We start from the raw sequence: 22356 nt of genomic DNA on the forward strand, positions 1-22356 counted from the left end.
AGGATATTAAACCTGATAAGTAGTGTTAAGAGTATTCAATGGAATCTGTAGACAGAATATTAGATATCAGTCGTTTTCTTCACAACTTTACATAAACGTGGGAGCTGGAGTTGAACCCCGCCGTTACGAGACTGTAATACTACATTAGACATCTAATGATTAGGCTGTTTTAAAATCTTCAAGATTATTTATCATCATATCAATCAACTTCAATAAGATACATACATACATAAATATCAATAAGAGATGACGATTTCACAATTGATTGATCACTGGGTTGTGATCAATGTCATGAGTGTCAAGTCCTTCTTAGTGCTGATTCAATGCTATCGATCAAGTTGCAATATGGCTACTAGTCTAGGTGACTCAACACTGCGTGCACTATGTTGTGAGATAAGATGGTGGTTAGAGATGGTCGACAGGAAACCCTGGACTCAGGTTTCATGCTACTTGGCATGATTTCCTAGTCAATTGTTTTTCAAAAACAATAACTTACGCAAATATATAAATTCTTCCATAAGCATATGTATTTCCAATTAATTTTGGTAATCTACGTTCTGGTGGCATTTTACCAGATGGTTCAAATATCCAGTCTACTTTTGATTCAGGCGAAGATGATTCATCAGTACATTGTAATGACATTTCATCATTTGTTGTATAAGTAATGGATCCACTACTATAAATTGCTGGAGCAGCTGTTTGAATAAAAAAGAAGTTAATCCATTAATTAAATATATATGAGACAATATAATGATTTAATGATCATGGGGGGGGGTATTCAGGTTTGAATCGTTGAATTCAGTCGGGCAATTCTTAAAACCGCAGGGTCATTGAGAACTTCTTTAATTATGAGCATGCCTGAAGACTGGAATTCTTTCTGGAATTGTTTATTTACCATAGTATACACTTACATCCTTTACAAAGATTTAAAATCAAGACCTTTAGATTTAGTGGTGAATTTTTAAGATTCAAACTATATATCTAGTTTACATTCATAGCTTCAATCAGTTTTTAATATTGTTATACCACCATATATATACCCACTAGTTTTATCCAATAGGGTTTCCTCAAGCACGTTCGTATTCTGTTCGCGACGCCAGCCCCCAAATGCCCTGGTGTGACCGAGAGTGGGGAGAGTCCGCTCTCCCTCTTCAAATGTTCTCACATGACCACGCGTATATAGCCTCTGCCACAGAAGTCCTACTCACTGCCTTCTCGTGGCAGCGGTGTTGTTTACAAAATTGAGAGGACGAAAAGCGAATGTTCCGCGCTTTAACCGGGTCGGTGGACACGGAGAGTCCAACTAGGGAAGTTGGAAAACCCTGATTCCAAACCAATAGTGCACATGGGCTCCAGTATCCTGAGGGAACAAATGGTGTATGAACCAATTGTCGGTCACCGGCTACTATGGGACTGCATCTCCTCACAATGCTTCACTGCCTTGTAGATCAGACCTTTAAATCAAGGGATCCGGGTGTGGCCATCTAAGAAAACCACCTTTTTCAGTTTGGGCACCTGGGCAGTATCACAGTTCTCACAAATCAAATGAGATTTGTGTGGCGCATATATATCTGGTGCCTCTTTGTACCAATATTTATGTGTTTAAATAAATAAATAAACCCACCTCATTCAATACATGGTTGAATCCCATTATTTATGGAACATGAACTACAGTGGAATTCTATTCGGTACCTAGCTAAGCATTATTAATGAATCTGAAGATCTCCTAAGCATCAGCTCAATATAATTTAGTTGAATTGATGAAATTCACTAAAAGCATTTATGAGGACATTGCAAACTACAACGAACAATGAAGTTGTATGGAACGACAGCTGTTATACATCTGAGGATAGAACACTTCAGAAAACTCCATGAACTACAGAATTTTTACTTCAAAGACTATTCCCAGCATTGTTTAACAATGTGTTTACGCTAAACCTGTTGTGAACGAATACTCAAATGAACAAACACATAGTGGTTTAGCCAAATAAGAAAATCATACATCTTATATACCATTCGAATATCCCTTACAAGCTTCAATATTCCTTCATTCTTGTTGTTATCTTGATTACTTTCAGTTGCCTTTCTTACAAACATTCTATTTCTGATTGGTATTAATTACTACTTATGTCTATCAACATAAGTGCCATACACCATAGATCTACACTAAGAATTAAAATATCAGTTTACACGGTGTTCAACTGAAATGACTGCTCTTATTAGTTCCCATTTACGTATCTGTTGACAATTTCTTAACTCAAGTTTTCCTTTGATCCAGTAACGTAGACGTAACTACAAATTGTACTGTACAGGTTTGAATCTAGGATGATAAAGCCAAAACCTTCAAACAGTACTCATTGTAAAATTGTTTTTATCATAGACTGAATTCAGTTGGTAAACTGTCGAAAAGAAAAAAAGTATTGTCCGTTCATTAGTCAGTCAGCTACAACGTAGGACCAGGTACATTTATGCATCGGTCCAAGTTCCCATACCTCATTAGCACAGCAAGATGAATACCGAATTCATAGAAGTAGTTAATTTAGTGGTGGTAGTATATAAAGAAAGGTTGTATATAAGGATATAGTACAGGAAGAAAGACAGATATGAAGCAGTTTCAATCTGACGGTTTAAAGGAAGACAGAGAGCGGATACACCTACATCGTCGCCATCGATTGTGAGCCATGTCCGTTCATTAGAAGGGGGTTTTGTGAAGATCTTAGTAATTTAATAACTAAATGCATGAGTTAATTAAAACTAGATTACCATTGAAAAACCTGAAAACACTGAATGGCTCAATGTTCTACAGGTTAAGTGTTCGAACGCGAGACCAATAGGTCCTGGATTTGAATTCCGTGGATGTACACTACTGAAGACTTCCATACTGGGACGAAACGGTCGTTCAGTGCTTCCAGGATTTTCATGACGGTCCATGAATTCAACTATAAAATAGTCCGTTTCACATCGTCGATCCAAGATAGGGTAATCCTATTTCTTAATGTTATATCATACAGCCCACCAATTTAATAGATTATAATCGGTTAAGGGCTTCGGCTCGAGACTGGTAGGTCCTGGATTCGAATCTCGCGAGTGCGGGATCGTGGATGCGCACTGCTGAGGAGTCCCATAATAGGACGAAACGGCCGTCCAGTGCCTCCAGGTTTTCGATGGTGGTCTAGCTTCAATTGACTCATGATTTCAACTGTGAAAATACTAAAATTCTCCACAAAACCCCCTCTGATCTATAATGTAAGTAAATCAAATTTTGAAAATATCAACATACCTTGACGTTTAATGATGACATCTTGATGTTCAATAAGTTTAAAATTATATTCTTTTAATTGTAAACTAACTTGACATCTAAATCTTCCTTCATCTATATATCTTGTTGAATTAGCAAAGTAAAATAATCTATCACCAGTTAATACAATTTCTTTTAATGAAGTACAATCATCATTTTGACACTATAAAAGAATAAAATGAGGTGAGAAAGATATAAGTTTATCGTATTTATTGTCAGATTGTTGAATACAGTCAACTGTACTTGACATAAGTTTAGTTTCTTGGCGCTCGTTAACAAGATATATGCCCCCAAATACCCTGGTATGGTCGAGAATGAGAAGAGTACCATCTCCATCTCGAAATGTTCACATGGCCAAGCGTATATAGCCTCTGTCAGGAAAGTCCTACTCACTACCTTCTTGTGGCATCGGTGTTGTTTACAAAATTGAGAGAACGAAAAGCGAATATCTGGCGCTTTAATCGGTTTGGTGGACACGGTGAATCCACCTAGGGGAGTTGAAAAACCCTGATTCCAAACGAATGGTGTACATGGATTCCAGTATCCTGAGGGAACAAATGGCGTACGAATCAATCGTTGGTCATCATCTACCATGGGATCGCATCTCCTTACGATGTTCCAGTGCCTTGTGGATCAGACCTTTAGGTCAAAAGAGTATAATGATCATGTAAGTATAAACACTATCAAGATATCTGATTAAAGACTGTATCAGTCAACATATACTGATCTAAATTTCTATTGTAAAGATCAGCAACGGCAAAACTCTTCTTGAATCTACTCTGATCCTACTTATATTTTATTCTTAATTAAATTACAAATGAATATATATACAGATTTATATAACATTTACTTTAAACCATGTCGCGACAGCTTCGCCTGAAGTCACTTCCGGTTTACATCCAAGTTCATAATCTTGTGTTGAATCATATGAATCTTTAGGTAAATCAGCTGGTTCTAGAATAGATTCATCTGGTTTTACACGATCTATACGTATTGATTTGATCATTGGTTTATCTATGAAATGAGGAAGAAAAAAGGAAAGTGAAATTTTATAGAGTATAATATAATATTATATTTATGGTACAATATAGAATCGTCAGAACAAAGTATTTCAACAAGTTAGACCACCATGGAAAACCTGGAAGCAGTAGACGGCCGTTTCGTCACTAGCATATTAACACCATTGGATGCCGGCTCAGTGGTCTGTCGATTAAGTGCTCTGGCGCGAGACTGATAGGTCCTGGGTTTGAATCTCGCGAGTGAGGGATCGTGGACACACACTGCTGACGAGTCCCATAATAGGACGAAACAGCCGTCCAGTGCTTCCAGGTTTTCCGTGGTGATCTAGCTCCAATTGACTCATGATTTCAACTATGAAAAGACTGAAATATCCACAAAAAGTATAAAGTAATTACAATTAACTTACTTCTCACATTAATAATGAATGGATGTGATGATGTATTATAAGTATCATTATAAGATGCAACACATCGTACTTCATAAATTGATTCATCTGATAAAGTTGTACTTGGTAAACGTAACTTATTTAACTGTAATTGATTAGTTCTCCAACCAGTAATATCTTCAGCACCTTGTCTTGGATCGGTTTCTCTTATCCATATACCATTTCCATCACCTAAATTCATTTCCCATTGATAATTGGATGGTTCTACACGTTCACCAGTAATAAGATCTATAAATGAAAATGAAAATATATGGTAAGAAGAAATGGATAGTGGCTAGCAGTAACTAGAGACTGACCAGTTGCAGTTCTAACACATCGATGGGAAGATTCAAACAAACAATACTAAATGATAATATATGGGTTTCAATTTATCATGTCTAAACAGAACAAATTATAGTAATTTGTTTCGTCAGATGATTTTCACTGATCAGTCCAACTTGAAGATCCTCACATGACTTTATTAGGCCAATAAGTTAATAATTAAAACACTTGGATTTTATCTTAAGTTTGAACCGTGCTCCATCTATATCAGTTTGAATAAGCGGATGGTATCATTGGCCCTCATATAAAACATAAGATTCGCATTCCTATAACTGAAGAACATATAGAACTCAAAATAACTGTCAACTAATTTCAAAGTGAGAATCCTCAATGTGAACGTCAAGATGGAGCTGAAACGTGGAGAATTACTACAACCGGATACTATCAGCAACAGCGTTTTATGGGAGAGAACAAACCAGCTTCCAGTTGAGGAGGAAATTAGGAAAAGATGTTGAAAGTGGATAGGACATACATTAAGGAAATCACAAAACTGCATCACGAGGCAATCCATAACATGGAATCCAGAAGGGAAGCAGAAAAGAGGAAGGCCAAAAAACACATTATGCCGCGAAATAGAAGCAGATATGAAAAGGATGAATGTTAACTGGAAACAACTAGAAAGGATTACTTGGGACAGGATTGAATGGAGAATGTTGGTGAGTGACCTATGCTCCTCCATGAGGGGTAACAGGCGTAAGTAAGTAAGTATTTTACTGAAGGAGTCAAGATGTATTACAATGTGTTAGTTGAATATCTAAAAAGGAAAATAGTCACTAGTTGATAAAATAGGAAAAATTAAAACGAGGAGAGTATTGCGTCCTGATGATTTTGTGATGTTGTCGAACTCTTAACACTCCGGTGGATGATTCAAATGGAGTTTAATTCTCTAAGATGGACGACTTGGTCATGAATCTTTCAGTCTAGTTAAAGGTTTGTACTGCTTATGATGTTCTACAGTGTAGTGTTGGTTACTACGTTAAGCCCATATTACTTATTCTACCTTCTGCATAGGCCAATTTATTCATTCTTAAGTCACATTTTAACCTTATTCTCTATTAGCTTATTAATCCTGACTGTTTTTATGTAAGCATATGGGTGTGTACATCTTATCTAACTCATCACATGTTTGTAGCTTATTTTTGTGTGATTATAACTATTAATTCACGCTTGAGTAAATCGAGTCGACTCGTACGCCTTCTCTACTGCACGCCATTTCGCTGCATTCTCTTCTCTTCGCTCCATCCCCCTTATTGTTTGTTCTGTTCAATGATTGTATAAAATATACGTATTCGAACATTCATTCTCTTATTTGACTTATTTTAATTCTGTTATTCACTAACGCAAGTCGATAATTATATATACAAGAATAGTCAGGATGTATATTTCGACAGAAATACTTCATTAACAAACATTTGTACGATCTAACTAGGGTCAGATCTCGGACCACAAAAGTGATAAGTCCGTCGACAACAACGTACGATCTAATTGGAAACACATATCAAGCCATTAACAGAAGAACAATGAAAGCTACACAACTAAACTATTCAAACTCAGAGAACAAAACTTCATCTGAGTTGAAAAAAGAAACCAATTTACAACATACAATGTTTGGATGTCAGTTCGTGATGAAAACCCTAAATCTATTTCCAACCCCAACCATCAACTGTAAATCATAATCCAAATTTCCGATACTGCTTTATTACCCACATTTAACCCTAGATTGTTAGTAAACATTCTCAAGGTGATCTTGGCGTCGCTCAAAGGTCGTCCATAAATAATGGTCCCACTGAAGCTTCTGAACGTGTTAAATACTTTAATGATTTATCTAACAAGATTAATCAAGTTAATCGAGTTATAAATGTAAAAAATGGAGTTTAGTCCAAGTTTAAAATTACATTCCTGCTTTAACTCGAGCTTAGATTCATAGTATGCTGCGGATAACTTGAGGACTCGAACGCTAGAACCTTCCTAAGTCGCAAATGAGAAGACCGAAAACTAGTGGAAGGAATATTATTCCAAACATTGTCAATTATGGTACAAATCTGTCAGGTATTCATAGTTTTTAGTAGAAATGAAATTATCATTTTAATTATCCAAGTCGCACATAGGGGGTTATTAGCATTTGTCCAATAAGGAAGCTACACATAGTGATTCTGAAATATTCTTCTAAAAACTGATTGGATGGAATATGTTTGGCTCCTTCTGAGCTTCTTAGAGTTTCCTTAAGTTCACCTGTGAACCGTCCTCACAATTTCCCTAATATGAAATTAATTTTATCTACGTACTATTTTGTGTTTTCGCTCACCCTGGGACAATGAGTGTCATCTATTTTATATATGGATATCGTAGAGGTTAATTCCTGTCTATTTAATTCGAATAGCTGATATCCCGTTTACTGATGATTAAGGCAGGTCCATTCTCCTAATAAGTACCATGAATTTACTCGAGAATATTCAAGAGCCAGAACACTAGTTGTTAGAATAGCATTTTATCAACTATTGGTAAAATCCGCAAACATATAAAAAGCAAGCACAATAGGAAGCGAAACGCGTGATTGAGAATCGAAATATCAATTGTACATAGGCTATTAATTATCTGTGCTAACAACCAAACGGAGGATAGATGATGATTGAGGTGTAGCCATGCCTTCCATCAGACTCATACATACTTTTACATAATGGTTTATTAAATTTTCCGATGTTTCGTGACTCAGTGTAAGCCGCTTCTTCAGAGAATAAATAAATCCAAGTTTAAATAATACAAAGGAACATAGCAAGAATATATTGGTACGATGAATTATACAACCGGTTTGATCAAGTCAATGTCATATCAGTTCGGTCAAAGTAATATATGTGTGACGTGTTTGTATATTTGTATGTGTGTATATTTATGTTCAAGGATGAAGAAATATGACATTTGTAATGTGAAAGAATAGGGTTGAATTTGTATGCACGATAATGGTGTGAGATATGAGTAGAATCAGATATGATGGTAACTTGGATAGATTGTTCAAGTTGAATGGATAGTGATTCCTTCCTTTCTATTGAGGGTAGTAGGATGAAGCAATATGTGGAACATTTCAGCTATTCACCTTTCTTTGTTGTTAAAAAAAGTTTGTATGTTTTATTTTAATATCGACTTGACGATTACTGGAAATAGCATGGACTGTTATTTTAGTTCTACGGGATTATTAGACGGTTTCTTTGTGCACTTTAAATGTTCTATGACTTCAGTCAAGAATTCACGAGATGACTCTTCAGTATATACAATCGACATAATTCTATATTGACATAAAGGGGATACTTTTATACCAACTAAAGCATTTTGGAGATTGTTCGTTGGTTTGCAATGGGTTAATTGTTAGGTAATAAATAATATCGAAGGGGGTTTTGTGGATATTAGTTGAAATCATGAGTCAATTAAAGCTAGACCATCATGAAAAACCTGAAAGCCCTAGACGACCATTTCGTCCTGTTATGGGACTCCTCAGCAGTGTGCATCGACGATCCCGCTTCCAGGTTTCCTCATGGTGGTCTACCTTCAATTGACTTATGATGTCAACTATTATAATTATAATAACAGGTTTACTATAATCATAAATAGAATACTCACCATCAACATAACAGGTCAATGTTTTAGATGTACCAGTAAATACATATAATTTACTACGTGATTCTTCATCAAATATTCTTACATTGAACATTTCACGAATCTCTGAAAATATTAGAATAAAAGTAGAAGATTCCTATCAAAAAAATGAAAACAAGGTTTCCTCCGTTGCTTTTTTCTTTGAGGTAACCTTCTAATAGCTTACAGGATCTTAAATACTTCTGAACATCCTCTTAAACACTACTTAAGCTTAGTCCCAATACAAATCTTAGAGGGTAACACCTAGAAATAGAAGACACAACACAGCAGAATGGACTGTAGCCACACCTTCTATTCCTTAAGAGTAGTCAAATGTAGAAATTTGCTGAAGGCTGAGCTACTCCAAGAGATTTCCCAGGAGTCTTTTAGGAGAAAACTTGACATATTCTTAAGGATTAAGGATAGTATCTTACTATAATTTACTAATTTCTTTTTCTTTTCCCTCTTTTATCGATAATATACTTAGGTTCCTGACTAGAAGTATTGATGACTTACTGCTACTACATACGGAAGCCTGTTAAGTGGAAGCTTCTTGTATTCCATCCAAAACCAGTTGAACCATTTGAAACTGAACCCTTTCTCTTAATACTAAATTTAATACACTTTCATATTAAACAGATGAGATAGTTCTGTGCTAAAAATTACTGACTAGATATATTAACAGTATATTAACAGTTGAATTCACGATTCTATCTGATCTAGACCACCACTGAAAACTTAGAAGCACTTCACGTGCAATTCTTCCTATTACGAAACTGCTCAGAAGTGAGTATACACGATCCTACACGCTAACCTCGAACCCAAGACCTTCAGTATAGCGAGTCAGCATCTAACGGTGTTAATATCTAGATTGTCGACGTGCACTACTAAAGAGTCTCACACTAGGACGAAACTGCCATCCAATCCATCTAGGTTTTCAATAGTAGTTTAGCCTAGATCAACTCATGAATTTAAGTGTAAAAACTTTTAAAAGTTATATTTGTTTCAAACATAATATATTACTGTAAGCAAAGAAATGGATAGTGGCTACGACTGGAATCCAGCACGCGCATTTCGTCCTATTTGGGACTCGTGAGAGACTGACCAGTTTCAGTTCTTAACATCAATTGGAAGATTCAAACAAGCAATACTAAATGAATTTAAACTTCACCCCATTGAACAAGCAAGTGGCTATCAGGACTCAGTGGTTAAGTGGATAACGCGATGGCGTTTGAAGAGAAAGGTACTGGGTTTGAGTCCCAGAGTGAACATCAACTCTGAGATATAGGTACATCCAGCTGACGAGTCCCAAATAGGACGAAACGCTGGATTCCATTGCTAGCCACTATCCATCTTTGCTTACCGTGCTTGTGAATTAAGGCTATATCGAAGCAATACACACAGTATACACCAATGCCAATTAGAGACTGACCAGTTGCAGTCCTAAACATCAATTGGGAAGATTCAACCAAGCAATACAAAGTGAATTTACAACATATTACTATTTCAATTGATCAATACCATGAAATTCATTTTGATATACAACATGGAATGCTGTTGTTGTTGTTGTTGCTAGGGGGGGGAATTAGTTTTTTGTACCAAAAAAATTTTGTAAACAATGATTCATTGACATTAACAAACCAAAAAAAAATGTTTATTGATTTTGAATGTTGTTCATGTCTATTTTCTTTTTTGTTTGTTCTTTCTACTTTTTGTAGCCCCCCTCCCCCTGAAAACAGTTTTTTTTCTGGACAAAATTAAATGTTAATTATAAGAAGAAAACTACCATGAAATTACAATTTCACAATGGATGTTTTCATATTTAACACCAGATGTTTTTTTTGTGTTTTCAATTATCTCCATGGTTTATATGAATTCATAAGTAGAGTAAAAGTAATAGGAAGGGTAGCTTACTTGAATATCTGGGTTACCTGTTTTGGTATGGGTTACCTATATCCATATAAGTAGTATACAGTGATGGTTAAGCATAGAATCTATTTTGGCAGAATATCGATAAGGAAAGAACCGAAGTGAAGCGCAATCGGTATGAAAATGCATGAACAATGATATCAGAAATGATGGATTGATATTTACAGAAGGAACAGTTAAGATTGAGACAATTGATTGTTTCGTCCTATTATGGGACTCCTTAGCAGTGTGTATCCACGATCCAACCTCATGAGATTCGATCCTAGGACCTATCAGACTCGCGCCAGAGAGCTTAACCACTAAACCACTGAGGAGTGCCACAATAGCACGAAACGGCCGTCCAGTGCTTCTAGGTTTTTTATGGTGGTCTAGCTTCAATTGACTCATGATTTCAACTATGAAAACAATGAAATCTCCACAAAACCACTTTTAATGTTCATCCTTGTCAATGCATATTTTGCCAGTCATCACTATATCTCTGAGTGTACTCTTTTGTAGCTTGTACAGATAAAGGTTGTTAGAATCTAAGCATCTAACAAAGACTAATCAAATGAATTTCGGAATGTCATCACGAGAAACCATGATCTAATGTAAATAGTTACACATTCTTTGTGTAAATTTAAACTCAGTAGCTTAATTAATAACGCATTTCTGTGTGAAGTGGGAGTGAGAATACTAGGTTTGAGTACTCACTGCAAACATCAACTATTTATTCTCAAATAGAGAGAAAGGAGCGCCCTAGATTTCATTGTTAACTAAACCCATCGTGGATGCGCATTGTTGAGAAGTTCCAGTGCTTCCAGGTTTTCCATCGTGGTCTGGCTTCAATGGACTTATGATTTCAACTATATAACATTACTGAAATCTCCTCAAGACCCGTTTCTAATAAATTAATATTTTTCATAGTTGAAATCATGAGTCAATTGAAGCTAGACCACGATGGAAAATCTGGAGGCGCTGGACGGCCGTTTCGCTCTATTATGGGACTCCTCAGCAGTGTGCATACACGAACCCGCACTCGCGAGACTCGAACCCATAACTTACCAGTCTCGAGCCAGAGCCCTTAACCGATAGACCACCGAGCTGGCACCCAACGGTATTATTAGTAAACCAACGTATGTTCAAAATAGATAGTTTAAGAAAAACTTACTCTGTATGAAAATGGTAACTTTAGCCACTGGTTCATTATCATCATCATTCATAAAAGCTTGACATTGAAATTCAGCATTATCATCTCTGAATGTGTATGCATCAGAAGATATGGCTATTTTATAATCTGTTTGTGGTAGAATTGATAATGTTTCCATACGTGGTGGACTTATCGGTAATAGTTGTGATGGAATAGGAACATCTCCTGGAATTTCTGGTTGTCGATAATACCATATAAGTTTAGGAAATTGATCATTATTATTTACTGGTGGATTATCAGTGAAAACAGCTTGACAATTTAACTGAAATTTAAAGATAAAAAATAGATAATGTACGAGTTCTATGAATCTTCAATAAGATATGAATGAATGTTTGGTTTATGAAAGTTAAGGGTACCAAGTGAACAGTTAACATTTAAAAAGCAATTATCTATCAGGAAAATCTAGGTCTATAGGTTAAGTGCTTTGGAGCGAGACTGGTAGATCCTGGGTTCAAATCTCGTGAGGTGGGATCGTGGATGCGCGCTGCTGAAGAGTCCTATAATAGGACGAAATGACTGTCCAGTGCTTCTAGGTTTTCTATAGTGGTCTAGCTTCAATTGACACACTCTTTAAACTATGAGAACTCAAGGTTATTAGAATTCCAATAGATCTAATCTTTTGTCCTATAGTCTGGTCTAATTATCTTCAAGGAGAAAAATAAAATTCTGATATAGAAATTATTTTCGACAACCCAAAGTTATCGAGGATAGACATAGTTACAATTACATTCAAGAAAGCGTATTCTGGAGAGTATGATGAAAACATTCAATGTTTCCCCAACCGTTGCTGCTACCTTGATATGATGGTCGGGATTGCTTGTAATGATGACTCAACCGAAATATATTGGGTAGGACATATGTTCTTTTAGGTTCTACAATGCCAGGAAGGTCGGTTGAAGAGTGGTAAGACTAAGAGCAGTATACTCAAGGTCCAAGGGCAAAGTCATACTGTTGACTGTACAGAGGTGTGACAGGAGTATGGTGTTTCCTATAGACAACTAGCATGAAAGCGATACTGCCTTCCTACAAAAAAGAGGTGGGATGAGAACATGTCGACTCTAAAAATGTACACCTCACTTTAACCCACAGATTTCCATCTCTGATGGTAAAGTCTCAACAATTACAGAGCTAACACAAAAATCACCCATAAAAAGGTCGTGTGTAACCAGCCTCAAACAGTTGTCTGCTGGGCACTGCAGTAATGCTCTCAGGTCACGAAGACCAACTCTAACCCGATTTCCTTTCCAGGCGTCTCTAGAAGAATCCTTCCACTATCTTAACAACAAAAGAAACGGAAATAATATAAAAGAGTATCCAGTCAAATAAATTTTCTTTTCGAACATATCATATGCTCAGTAGATAATTCTGAACAAACAATTTCCGTGATAACATGTCAGCGGATTTGAATATTTACCTAAAAATTAAGCTATTGACTGAGTTGAATTCTTGTTTTTTAGGATGAACAAGTAGAATAATGCTCAAATATGTTCATTTCTTTACATGAAAAACTGTTTGACTCGTCGCACATAGAGAGCTCTTTCAAAACACATCGCCGGACTTTACCCTTCCTGAATCTTCAAAGGATTACAGAAGTCAGTTAAAAGTTCAATCTTAGAGCATCTAGCCAATTCTGGTCACTCTGCTTCACCAGAAAACGCCTCTAGAATTTTACATACAGTGAGAAATTGTCTCAACAAGAGTGGAAATGAAAAACGTATGTACAGCTGAGGCTATTGTTATCCAGCAGTTTAAGCTTAACCTTTGCATAGCAAAACAGTATGTTGAATCCTTCATTCTTCCATGGCCCTAATCTCTTTTTGTATCATCAATAATCTATCATTCTTACTACTTTCCATCGGTTTTCACAATTATTAAGACTTTTATTAGTTCCGTTGTTAATGGCTACCAAGTGAACAGTGATTTCCATCTTATCACTTTATCACTAGGTGATTATTACATAACAATGTCTCAATAGTTGATTTTCAAATCTTGACAACGTTTATTTACTTATTTATTATTTATTTCAACTCATAAACATTGGTACAAAAAAGGCACCAAATGTATATGCGCCACACTTCGTCATTCCGTTTATGTGAGGGTCGGGATACTGCCTAGGTGCCAAAACTGAAACAGATGGTTTTCTTAGGGGGCCACACTCAGAGCCTTTAACCTAAATATCTGATCCACAAGGTAGTGGAGCATCGTAAGGAGATGCAGTCACATGGTAGCCGGTGATCAACGACTGGTTCACACTCCATTTGATCCCTCAAGATACTGGAGACCACGTGCATCATTATCTTGGAATCAGGGTTTTTAACTCTCCTAGGTAGATCCTCCATATCCACCAACAGAGTTAAAGCGTCGGACAATCACATTTCATCCTCTCACTTTCGTAAACAACAGTAATGCCTCTGGAAGGCGGTAAGTAGAACTTCCTTGACATTGACAGTATACACGTAACCATGTAAGAGTGTTTCTACAGGTAGAACTGACTCTCCTCACCCCCAGTCGTATCGAGGCATTTGTGGGGGGAGTCATGAACACATATGACATGGTGAAAGGATATAATCCCTTGAACAAACTCATGGTGATAAATTAATCAAACATCGTGACCAAGTACAAAATCAACCGCGGAAACTAATGAATGTATAATCTTACTCAAACACCACTCTTAACTATTATCAATTTTTTTGAAGCTTTTAAAAATACTTAAATCTCATAAGACAAGTAAATTAATCTGATTCTAATTCAACAATTTAAAAGATATAAGTTGAACAGAAAATTCAATAAATTATAATAATTGGTCGTGGATGCACACTGCTGAGGAGTCCCATATTAGGACGAAACGGCTGTCCAGTGCTTTAAGGTTTTCCATGGTGTTCTAACTTCAATTGACTCACGCTTTCAGTTATGAAAATACTGAATCTCTACAAAAACCCCTTCTAATAATAAATTATTATAACTTCAAGAATTTTTCTCTTCATCTATTTTATACTACTTATTTATATGAGTAACACATCGATGGGAAGATTCAAATAAACAATACTAAGTGAATTTAAAACTTCACTCCATTGCACAAGCAAGTGGCTATCAGTACTCGGTGACCGAGTGTATAACGTGATGGCATTTGAAACTAGGGTATTAAGTTTGAGTTCGAGAGTGAACATCAACTCTGAGATGTAGGTACATCCAGCTGACGAGTCCTAAATAGGATGAATCGCTCGTCAAACTGGATTCCATTGTTAGCCACTATCCATCTTTGCTTACCATATTTATATAAGTAGTTTTACTAAGACTATCCATATTGATTAGTATTGTTATTTCTTAAACTACTGCCTATCTGGTCGTCTTTCTTTTTGCTTATTTTGTTTCTTCGACAAAAGTCATTTCGAAAAGAGAATTTTTAATTAACTTTTGTAGTTCCCCCCCCCATAGATTAGAATGTGTCCTGTGTTGTTGTGTCAATGAAATGATATACCCATTTAGTTACTAACTTATAAAGATATTGAATTATTGATGATTCACTATAGTGATAATCATGAAAAACAGGATTAAAATGAGAAGAAAATAGGAGTCTATTTTCTTTTCTTTTTTGTTGTTGTTGGTTCCTTTGGTTTTATACAAAGTTTTTCTTCTATTTCATTCGTTTTTCTTTTAAAACCGATTGCATCATCAATACAAAATGAAGATAATTCAATGAAAGAAATGACTTAAGTCTATTTTAAGTAGATTAGTCTATGATAGAATAGAACGATAGAGACTCAGTGTGTCATAGAAGAAGAAGAAGAGGGAGAGTAATTCAGTGACGAAAACTGTCGTTTGGACGATTTTATTTACTTAATTTATACAATCGTATTTGTGATCAATTTTATTTGATCACTTAGGGTTCTATAGGAAGATGGAAAGGTGATAAATAATTTAGAAAAAACTTGGCCCCCAAATGCCCTGGTACGGCCAAGATTGGGGAGAGTTAGCTATCCTTTGTAAAATACTCTAACTTGGAAACGCATATACAGTCAATGTCAAAGAAGTCCTACTCACTGACTTCTAACGGCATTACTGTTGTTTATGAAATTGAGAGGAGGAAAACTGTGTCCGGCCTTTCGACTAGGTTGATGGATATGGAAGATCCACTTAAGGGAGTTGGAAAACCCTAATTTCAAACCGATGGTGCATACGAGCTCCAAGATCCCGAGAGAACAAACGGCGTATGAACTTACTGTTGGTCACCGGCTACCATGAGACTGTATCTCCTAACGTTACTTCACTGCCCTGTGAATTAAATTTCTGATTAGAAGGCTCGAGGAGCAGTGCCCTAAGAAAGTCACCTGTTTCTGTTTGAACCCTCAATCAGTATCTCAGCCCTCACATATATCGAATGAAATGTGACGTATATATATTTTGTGCCCCCCTTGTACCAATCTCTTTCTTACAAAGTTTTTATCTAACCCTAGACTTCAAATATCGATCTGTTAGATTCTTATTTGACGGAATCCATATTTAACTACTTTAGAAAAACTTTTAATAATTCACTCCCCCCCCTCCAAGTTTCCATTAAAACACTTCATCTTAAAAGGTAAGTAAATATTTATACTACTAACAAGTTAAAAGTAATAAAACAAAATATAGTAATATAAATAAATAACATACATCTAATGCTCTTTGAATACGTGCCAAAATTGTATATTTTGTTTTATCCATAGGATAAATAGTATTTGTTGATGAATCAATCTTTAATTGGAAATTACGATCTATGAATTCAACAACAAAAAATAGATTGTTATATCATTACCATAGAGTGAATCAGTACAATACAGATATAAGCCAACAATATCCTAATCAGGCTTTCCATAACTATGCAGTAACATACGAAATGACTATACCAATCAAGAGACAATTTATAAGTCAATGGTAACAGTGGAACAGATTACATAACTAAACATAATAAGTAAATAAGTACAAATCGGTAGTGTGATGTATTGTTTTGGCTCACAAATGCCCTGATATGGCCGAGAGTGGGGAGAGTCCGCTCTACCTCTCCAAATGCTCTCACATGGTTGCGCGTACATAGCCTCTGCCAGGGAAGTCCTACTCACTACCTTCTCATGACAGCGGTGTTGTTTACAAAATTGAGAGGACGAAAAGCGAATGTCCAACGCTTTAACCGGGTTGGTGGACACGGAAAGTCCACCTAGGGGAGTTGGAAAACCCTGATTCTAAACCAATGGTGCGAATGTGCTCCATTTTCCTGAGGGAACAAATGGCGTATGAATCAATCGTTGGTTACCGGCTATCATGAGACTACATCTACTCACGATGCTCCACTGCTTTATGGATCAGACCTTTAGGTCAAAGGCTCCAGGTGTGGTCCTCTAAGAAAACTACCTGCTTCAGTTTGAGCACCTGAGCAGTGTCACAGCCTTCACACAAATCAAATGAGATTTGTGTGGCGCATATATATCTGGTGCTTCCTTGTACCAATATTTATTTGTTTAAATAAATGAATAATAATAATAGATGTATTGTTTTGACGGAACCCTTTCCTAAACACGAAAGAATATGTTCACTAACTCGTTGTCTGGTTATGAGTCCAATAAAGCTTTCTCCACAGGAGCATCTGAATTCATAGATACACATAGATGTAGCAGAACCACGTGACTTCTCTTTTGATTAAATAATTTCGCATAACCATATAAATATTACTGTATATTAGAGTAAACGGTGATGAGAATCTAATCGGTAACCTCATTATGTTCTGTCATATTATGAAAAGATGGAATTTATGGAGTTCTAATGAGAAGCTATTACCAGTGGATTCCTATCCGTGTCAAGTGTGAGACATTTACTCACGGAGTGGGTTGCTCAAGATCATAGGCTGATTGAATTTAGATATTAACATCGTTGGATGCCGGCTCAGTGGTCTAGAGGTTAAGCGTTCACACGCCAGACACAGAATCTATTTATAATCTAGTTACTTAATAATGGTCCAATAAGAATACATGTAACTCCGCCTGTAGCTCCTCCGGGGGCTACTGGCGGTCCCGAGCCCGGGTAAAGGAGGAGGGTTAGGCATGGGGTTAGCGACCCCATCCCGTAGAAAACCAACTCGCTAAAAAAACGCTAACCAGAAAAAATTATTCAAACCATTTAAACTCTGCCCTGGGAGTAGAAGGAATAATTATGACGTCTCATGATGAAAGCCGGAGTTCCTTCGGAAGTCATGAGACCGATGCACCTTCTAACAACCAGAGCAACAATTTTTATAGGTACATGGAATGTCCGTACAATGTGGGAGACCTGAAGAGTCTTCCAAATTGCTGCAGAAAGAATACATGTAATAATAGTCTATAGATAATTCCTAGAAGTTAACATACATTTATTCTTCGTGAGGATATAATAGTGGAACAGACACAATCAGATTAGACCAAGCGCTTAACAAAGTTATCAATGTGGTAACTATATTAAAACAACAACAACTGAATTTCCCAAATTTTACCCTGTAAACTAATCTAATAATGAAAATTCACTTGATGTTGTTTACTTGTATCTTCCCATTGTTATTTAGGACTGCAATTGATCAGTCTCTTATGAGGATGTGTACATCCTGTACGGACTGCGTCAATATTGCCTGAAGTTATAAACTTTATAAGCAAAGATGGATAGTAGTGGAAACCAGAAAATAAGTTTCGTCCTATTGGGGGCTCGTCAGCTGGATATACCTACAACTCAGAGTTGATGTTCACTCTTAGACTCGAACCCAGTACCGTTCTCTCCAAACGCCATCGTGTGTTGTTTACTTATATCTTCCTATTGTTAAATAGGACGAAACGCGCGTCCTGGATTCCAATCCTAGGTCACTATCTACGCTTATAATCTAATATTTTGATGTAGGTTTGTTCTCTGAGCTGGATGGTTTGGTTGTGGAGCTTTCATCGTCCTTCTGAACGACATCATCAACACAAACTTCAGGTAGAAGTTTGTACATCAGTAACTACCAACAGACTGGACTAATGTAGGTTATAGAAAATTTTATCACACAATAATCATTCATCTTAGTAAGAGAACAAAATTACAGTTTAAATGATACCTTGTACTGATTCTGTTATTTGTTCTTCTTCTTCTTCTACTTCCTTCATAGATGTAGTTGTTTCTTCAACGGATTCCGTAACAACAGTCACCGCTGTTTCTTCATCTCCTTTGATGATTTGATCATCTGTGATCTTTGTTGTAAATTTAAAATATGATGATCCATACTCTTGAATAGGTGGTAAATCATCTCTTAATTCAATATCAACTGGGATTGGTACACTAACAACGATAATACAACGACCACGTATATGATCTTGAATAATCGATTTACGTAAACCTTTTATATTAAGATGACGTCCATCTTGAATTTCCACATATTCACCAATTCGACTAGGATTAATTGGATTACTTAGATGATCTATAAATTGCCATGTATAACTAGAACTCTTTAGATCCACTTCTAAGTCAAAATTATCTATGGAATATACAAAGAACAAAAACAAACGAAGTTTACTTTATATTTAGCTAATTCTGACAAGATTACTTACTCCCACTCTTTCTTCTGATGGTTGACTGGATTATGAAGGTCTTTACAGCTTAGGGGAAGCAAGGAATACAACGGACAGCTTGCATGCAACTAGATGATTTAAACTTTGAACATGAGCTAGTTCTTCTATCTTATGCATACTAACAGGTGCATATAGAGACAACGAGTGTAACAACAGCCTCTGCATTACTAAACCTCAACATATACAAAGGAGGAAGAAACATCCTCAAATAAAACACGAAGAACACCTAACCAATCACACTTGATGGAGAAACTCTGGAAGAGGTGGGATCTTCCACGTGCCTGACTGGATAGCACCATCGATGAACATGGACAATCTGTTACAGACGTAAAGGCTAGGATTGGCAAAACGAGGGCAACATTCATACAGTTGAAGAACAGATTGGACTTAAAACAACTGTCTGTCAGTCAACATCAAAGACACAATCTTCAATACGAATGTAAAAACAATCACTCCTATTGTACGAAACTGAAACTTGGATAACTACAATAACTATCATCAAAAATGTACAAGTATTTGTTAAAAATTGCCTACACAAGTTACTCCATGTCTGTTGATGGGAAACAATCAACAACAATCTACTGTGGGAAAGAACAAACCAGCTCCCATCTGAGTATGAAAGTATGAAAAGACGTTGAAAGTGGATAGGACACAAAAATTGTGGAACTAATCAAACTACATCACGAGGCAAGCGCTAACTTTTAATCGTGAAGGGAAGCAAAAAAGAGGAAGGCCGAAGAAAACACTACACCTAGAATTGAAATCAGACATGAAAATAGTGAATAACAACTGGAAAGGATTGTCCAGGATAGAGTTCGATGGTGAATACTGGTGGGCGATCTACGTTCTTCCATGAAGGGGTAATAGGCGTAAGTCCAATCAATGATTCTATGTTTTTTTGTTTAGTATTTATAAAAGAAATTGAGATATAGACGTGATTCATTGTTCATCAATAGTAAAAGGTAAAATAACGATTCATTTAAGTAATCTAATCAGTAAAAAAGTTACTTATCAAAACGTAAATAATTCAAAAGTAATTGACAGAAGAAAAGAAAAAGAAAACATATCTGATTAAATTTGTACAATGTAAACTAGATGTTACACTAGACGGCAATTTCGTCCTAGAATGAGTCTCTTCAGCGGTACGCATCCACGATCACGCATGTGAGACTTATGCGTGAACGCTTAACCTCTAGATTATGGCTCATAATAGATTTAGAATAAGTTTATACATGTATAAAATAGATGTTATACTAGATGGCCATTTCATGCTGGTATGAGTCTCCTCAACCATCGCGAATACTAGTCAGCATAGTGCGTCGTGGTAATTAGTGTTCAGGCATACGTAACACGTGGCCCAACCATCTCAGTCGATGAAGATTCATGACCTTATCAACTGATTAACCATCAATCCCTAATACCCTGTGTCTAACCTCACTATTACTTACCCGAGGATTCCAGCAGATGCGAGCAATATTTCTAAGGCATCTGTGATCAAATACTAGTAACTTACGAATATCTTCTACTCCTAATGAGATTCTTGTTTTAAACACATTATACAATGAAAACCTTGGCGTGTAAGTGATATAGAACAGTTTTTTAACATCCTGAAACGAATGACTTCATGAGTAAAACATACTTTTGATATACATTAATCGAGTCACTTAATGGTGTAGGATAGATTTTAAAATAACTTACGAATTAGCGGTCTGCTTGAATATCTGAGCTACCAACTAACATCTTGATATTTCAAAATGTTATCTGTTTACTGTTTGTTTGTTTTAACACATCATTAAGGCTATTAGCCTCATAACCTATTCAGGTACATTTATGAAAAGCTTACGACCTATCGCCGTACAAACTACAAAAGAGTACAATCAGAGATATCATGATAGCTGGCACAATATACATTGAAAAGAGTGAACAGCCTTCAAATGTGGATTCGTGAACTGCTAACATCAAACTGACGGACACTCAATACTTCTCATAAGGTTCGATCAAGAAATAAGAATAGGAAGCTTGTTGAAATGCTTTGTGCTGATAATTCCATATTGAATGTAGCTAATAATGATAATAAGATGAAGTGCACTAAAAATCAGATCAGAATTGATGATTTTCAACTGTAGAACAACTAGACTTCAGTAGAAATATATTATGTACAATACATAAAAAGAATCATTTACATACCTAACACTAAACATGTTAATTTTAAATCTTCTCCAGGTATTCCAGCTGCATTGCCATCATTGTCAAGTCCATCAATTTGTACCTTGATTGATCGACCGCTTACTGAAATCGTAAATAAGTAGATAAAAACATTATACTAAAAGACTTTAATGATAATGAAAGCTGACTCAGTAGTCTTTTGTTTATATTAGATTAATATTTAAAGACTTTGATAATTTACAATTGAGTGACATTGAATTGCTCAAAGTAATACTTTAATGGTTAAAGTCCTCAGTTTTACAAACATTGAGTCACAAGTTTGAACTTCATTCTATCCATTTAAATCAGGACAAGTCAATAGTATTGTGGTGTGGACTACTTATATCCACATAAGTAGTATATGACGATGGTCAGGCATTGGATGTATTCCACTAGAACATGGATAAGGAAAGAACGTAAACAAAACGCATTCCGTATGAAAATGGATGAACAACAATAATCAGAGACGATGGACTGATATTTACAGAAGAGACAGTCAAGATTTAGACAATTGATTGATAGTTTGGAAGTTAACTGTTTACTATATGGTTGTCAGAATTCAGAGTGAGATAGTCTGTAATTTTGTGTTCAAATATATTCGATTATGAGATGGTGGAGAATATTTGTAGCTCAGGTGGGTGATTTTGATGTAGGTTTATTCTCTGAGTTGGATGGTTTGATCGTGGAACTTTCGTCGTCCTTCTGAACGACATCATCAGCACAA

The 22356-nt window shown here is 36.1% G+C and overlaps 1 protein-coding gene across 1 annotated transcript in view; it reads right to left on the reverse strand.

Moving 5' to 3' along the window:
• The window catches only part of Smp_208030 (hypothetical protein), a gene marked incomplete at both ends in the record, with an annotated part of 104256 nt that overhangs the window by 2759 nt on the left and 79141 nt on the right, over positions 1-22356 (reverse strand). The window contains 9 exons of the mRNA XM_018796422.1: positions 497-695; positions 3416-3461; positions 4149-4312; positions 4890-4991; positions 8697-8798; positions 11791-12091; positions 16480-16580; positions 18917-19333; positions 21615-21716. Coding sequence (XP_018650636.1) covers positions 497-695; positions 3416-3461; positions 4149-4312; positions 4890-4991; positions 8697-8798; positions 11791-12091; positions 16480-16580; positions 18917-19333; positions 21615-21716 — 1534 coding nt within the window. The remainder of the gene's footprint in view (positions 1-496; positions 696-3415; positions 3462-4148; positions 4313-4889; positions 4992-8696; positions 8799-11790; positions 12092-16479; positions 16581-18916; positions 19334-21614; positions 21717-22356) is intronic.

This window comes from Schistosoma mansoni, chromosome 2 (genome assembly GCF_000237925.1).
Source record: "Schistosoma mansoni strain Puerto Rico chromosome 2, complete genome".
Lineage (NCBI taxonomy): Eukaryota > Metazoa > Platyhelminthes > Trematoda > Strigeidida > Schistosomatidae > Schistosoma > Schistosoma mansoni.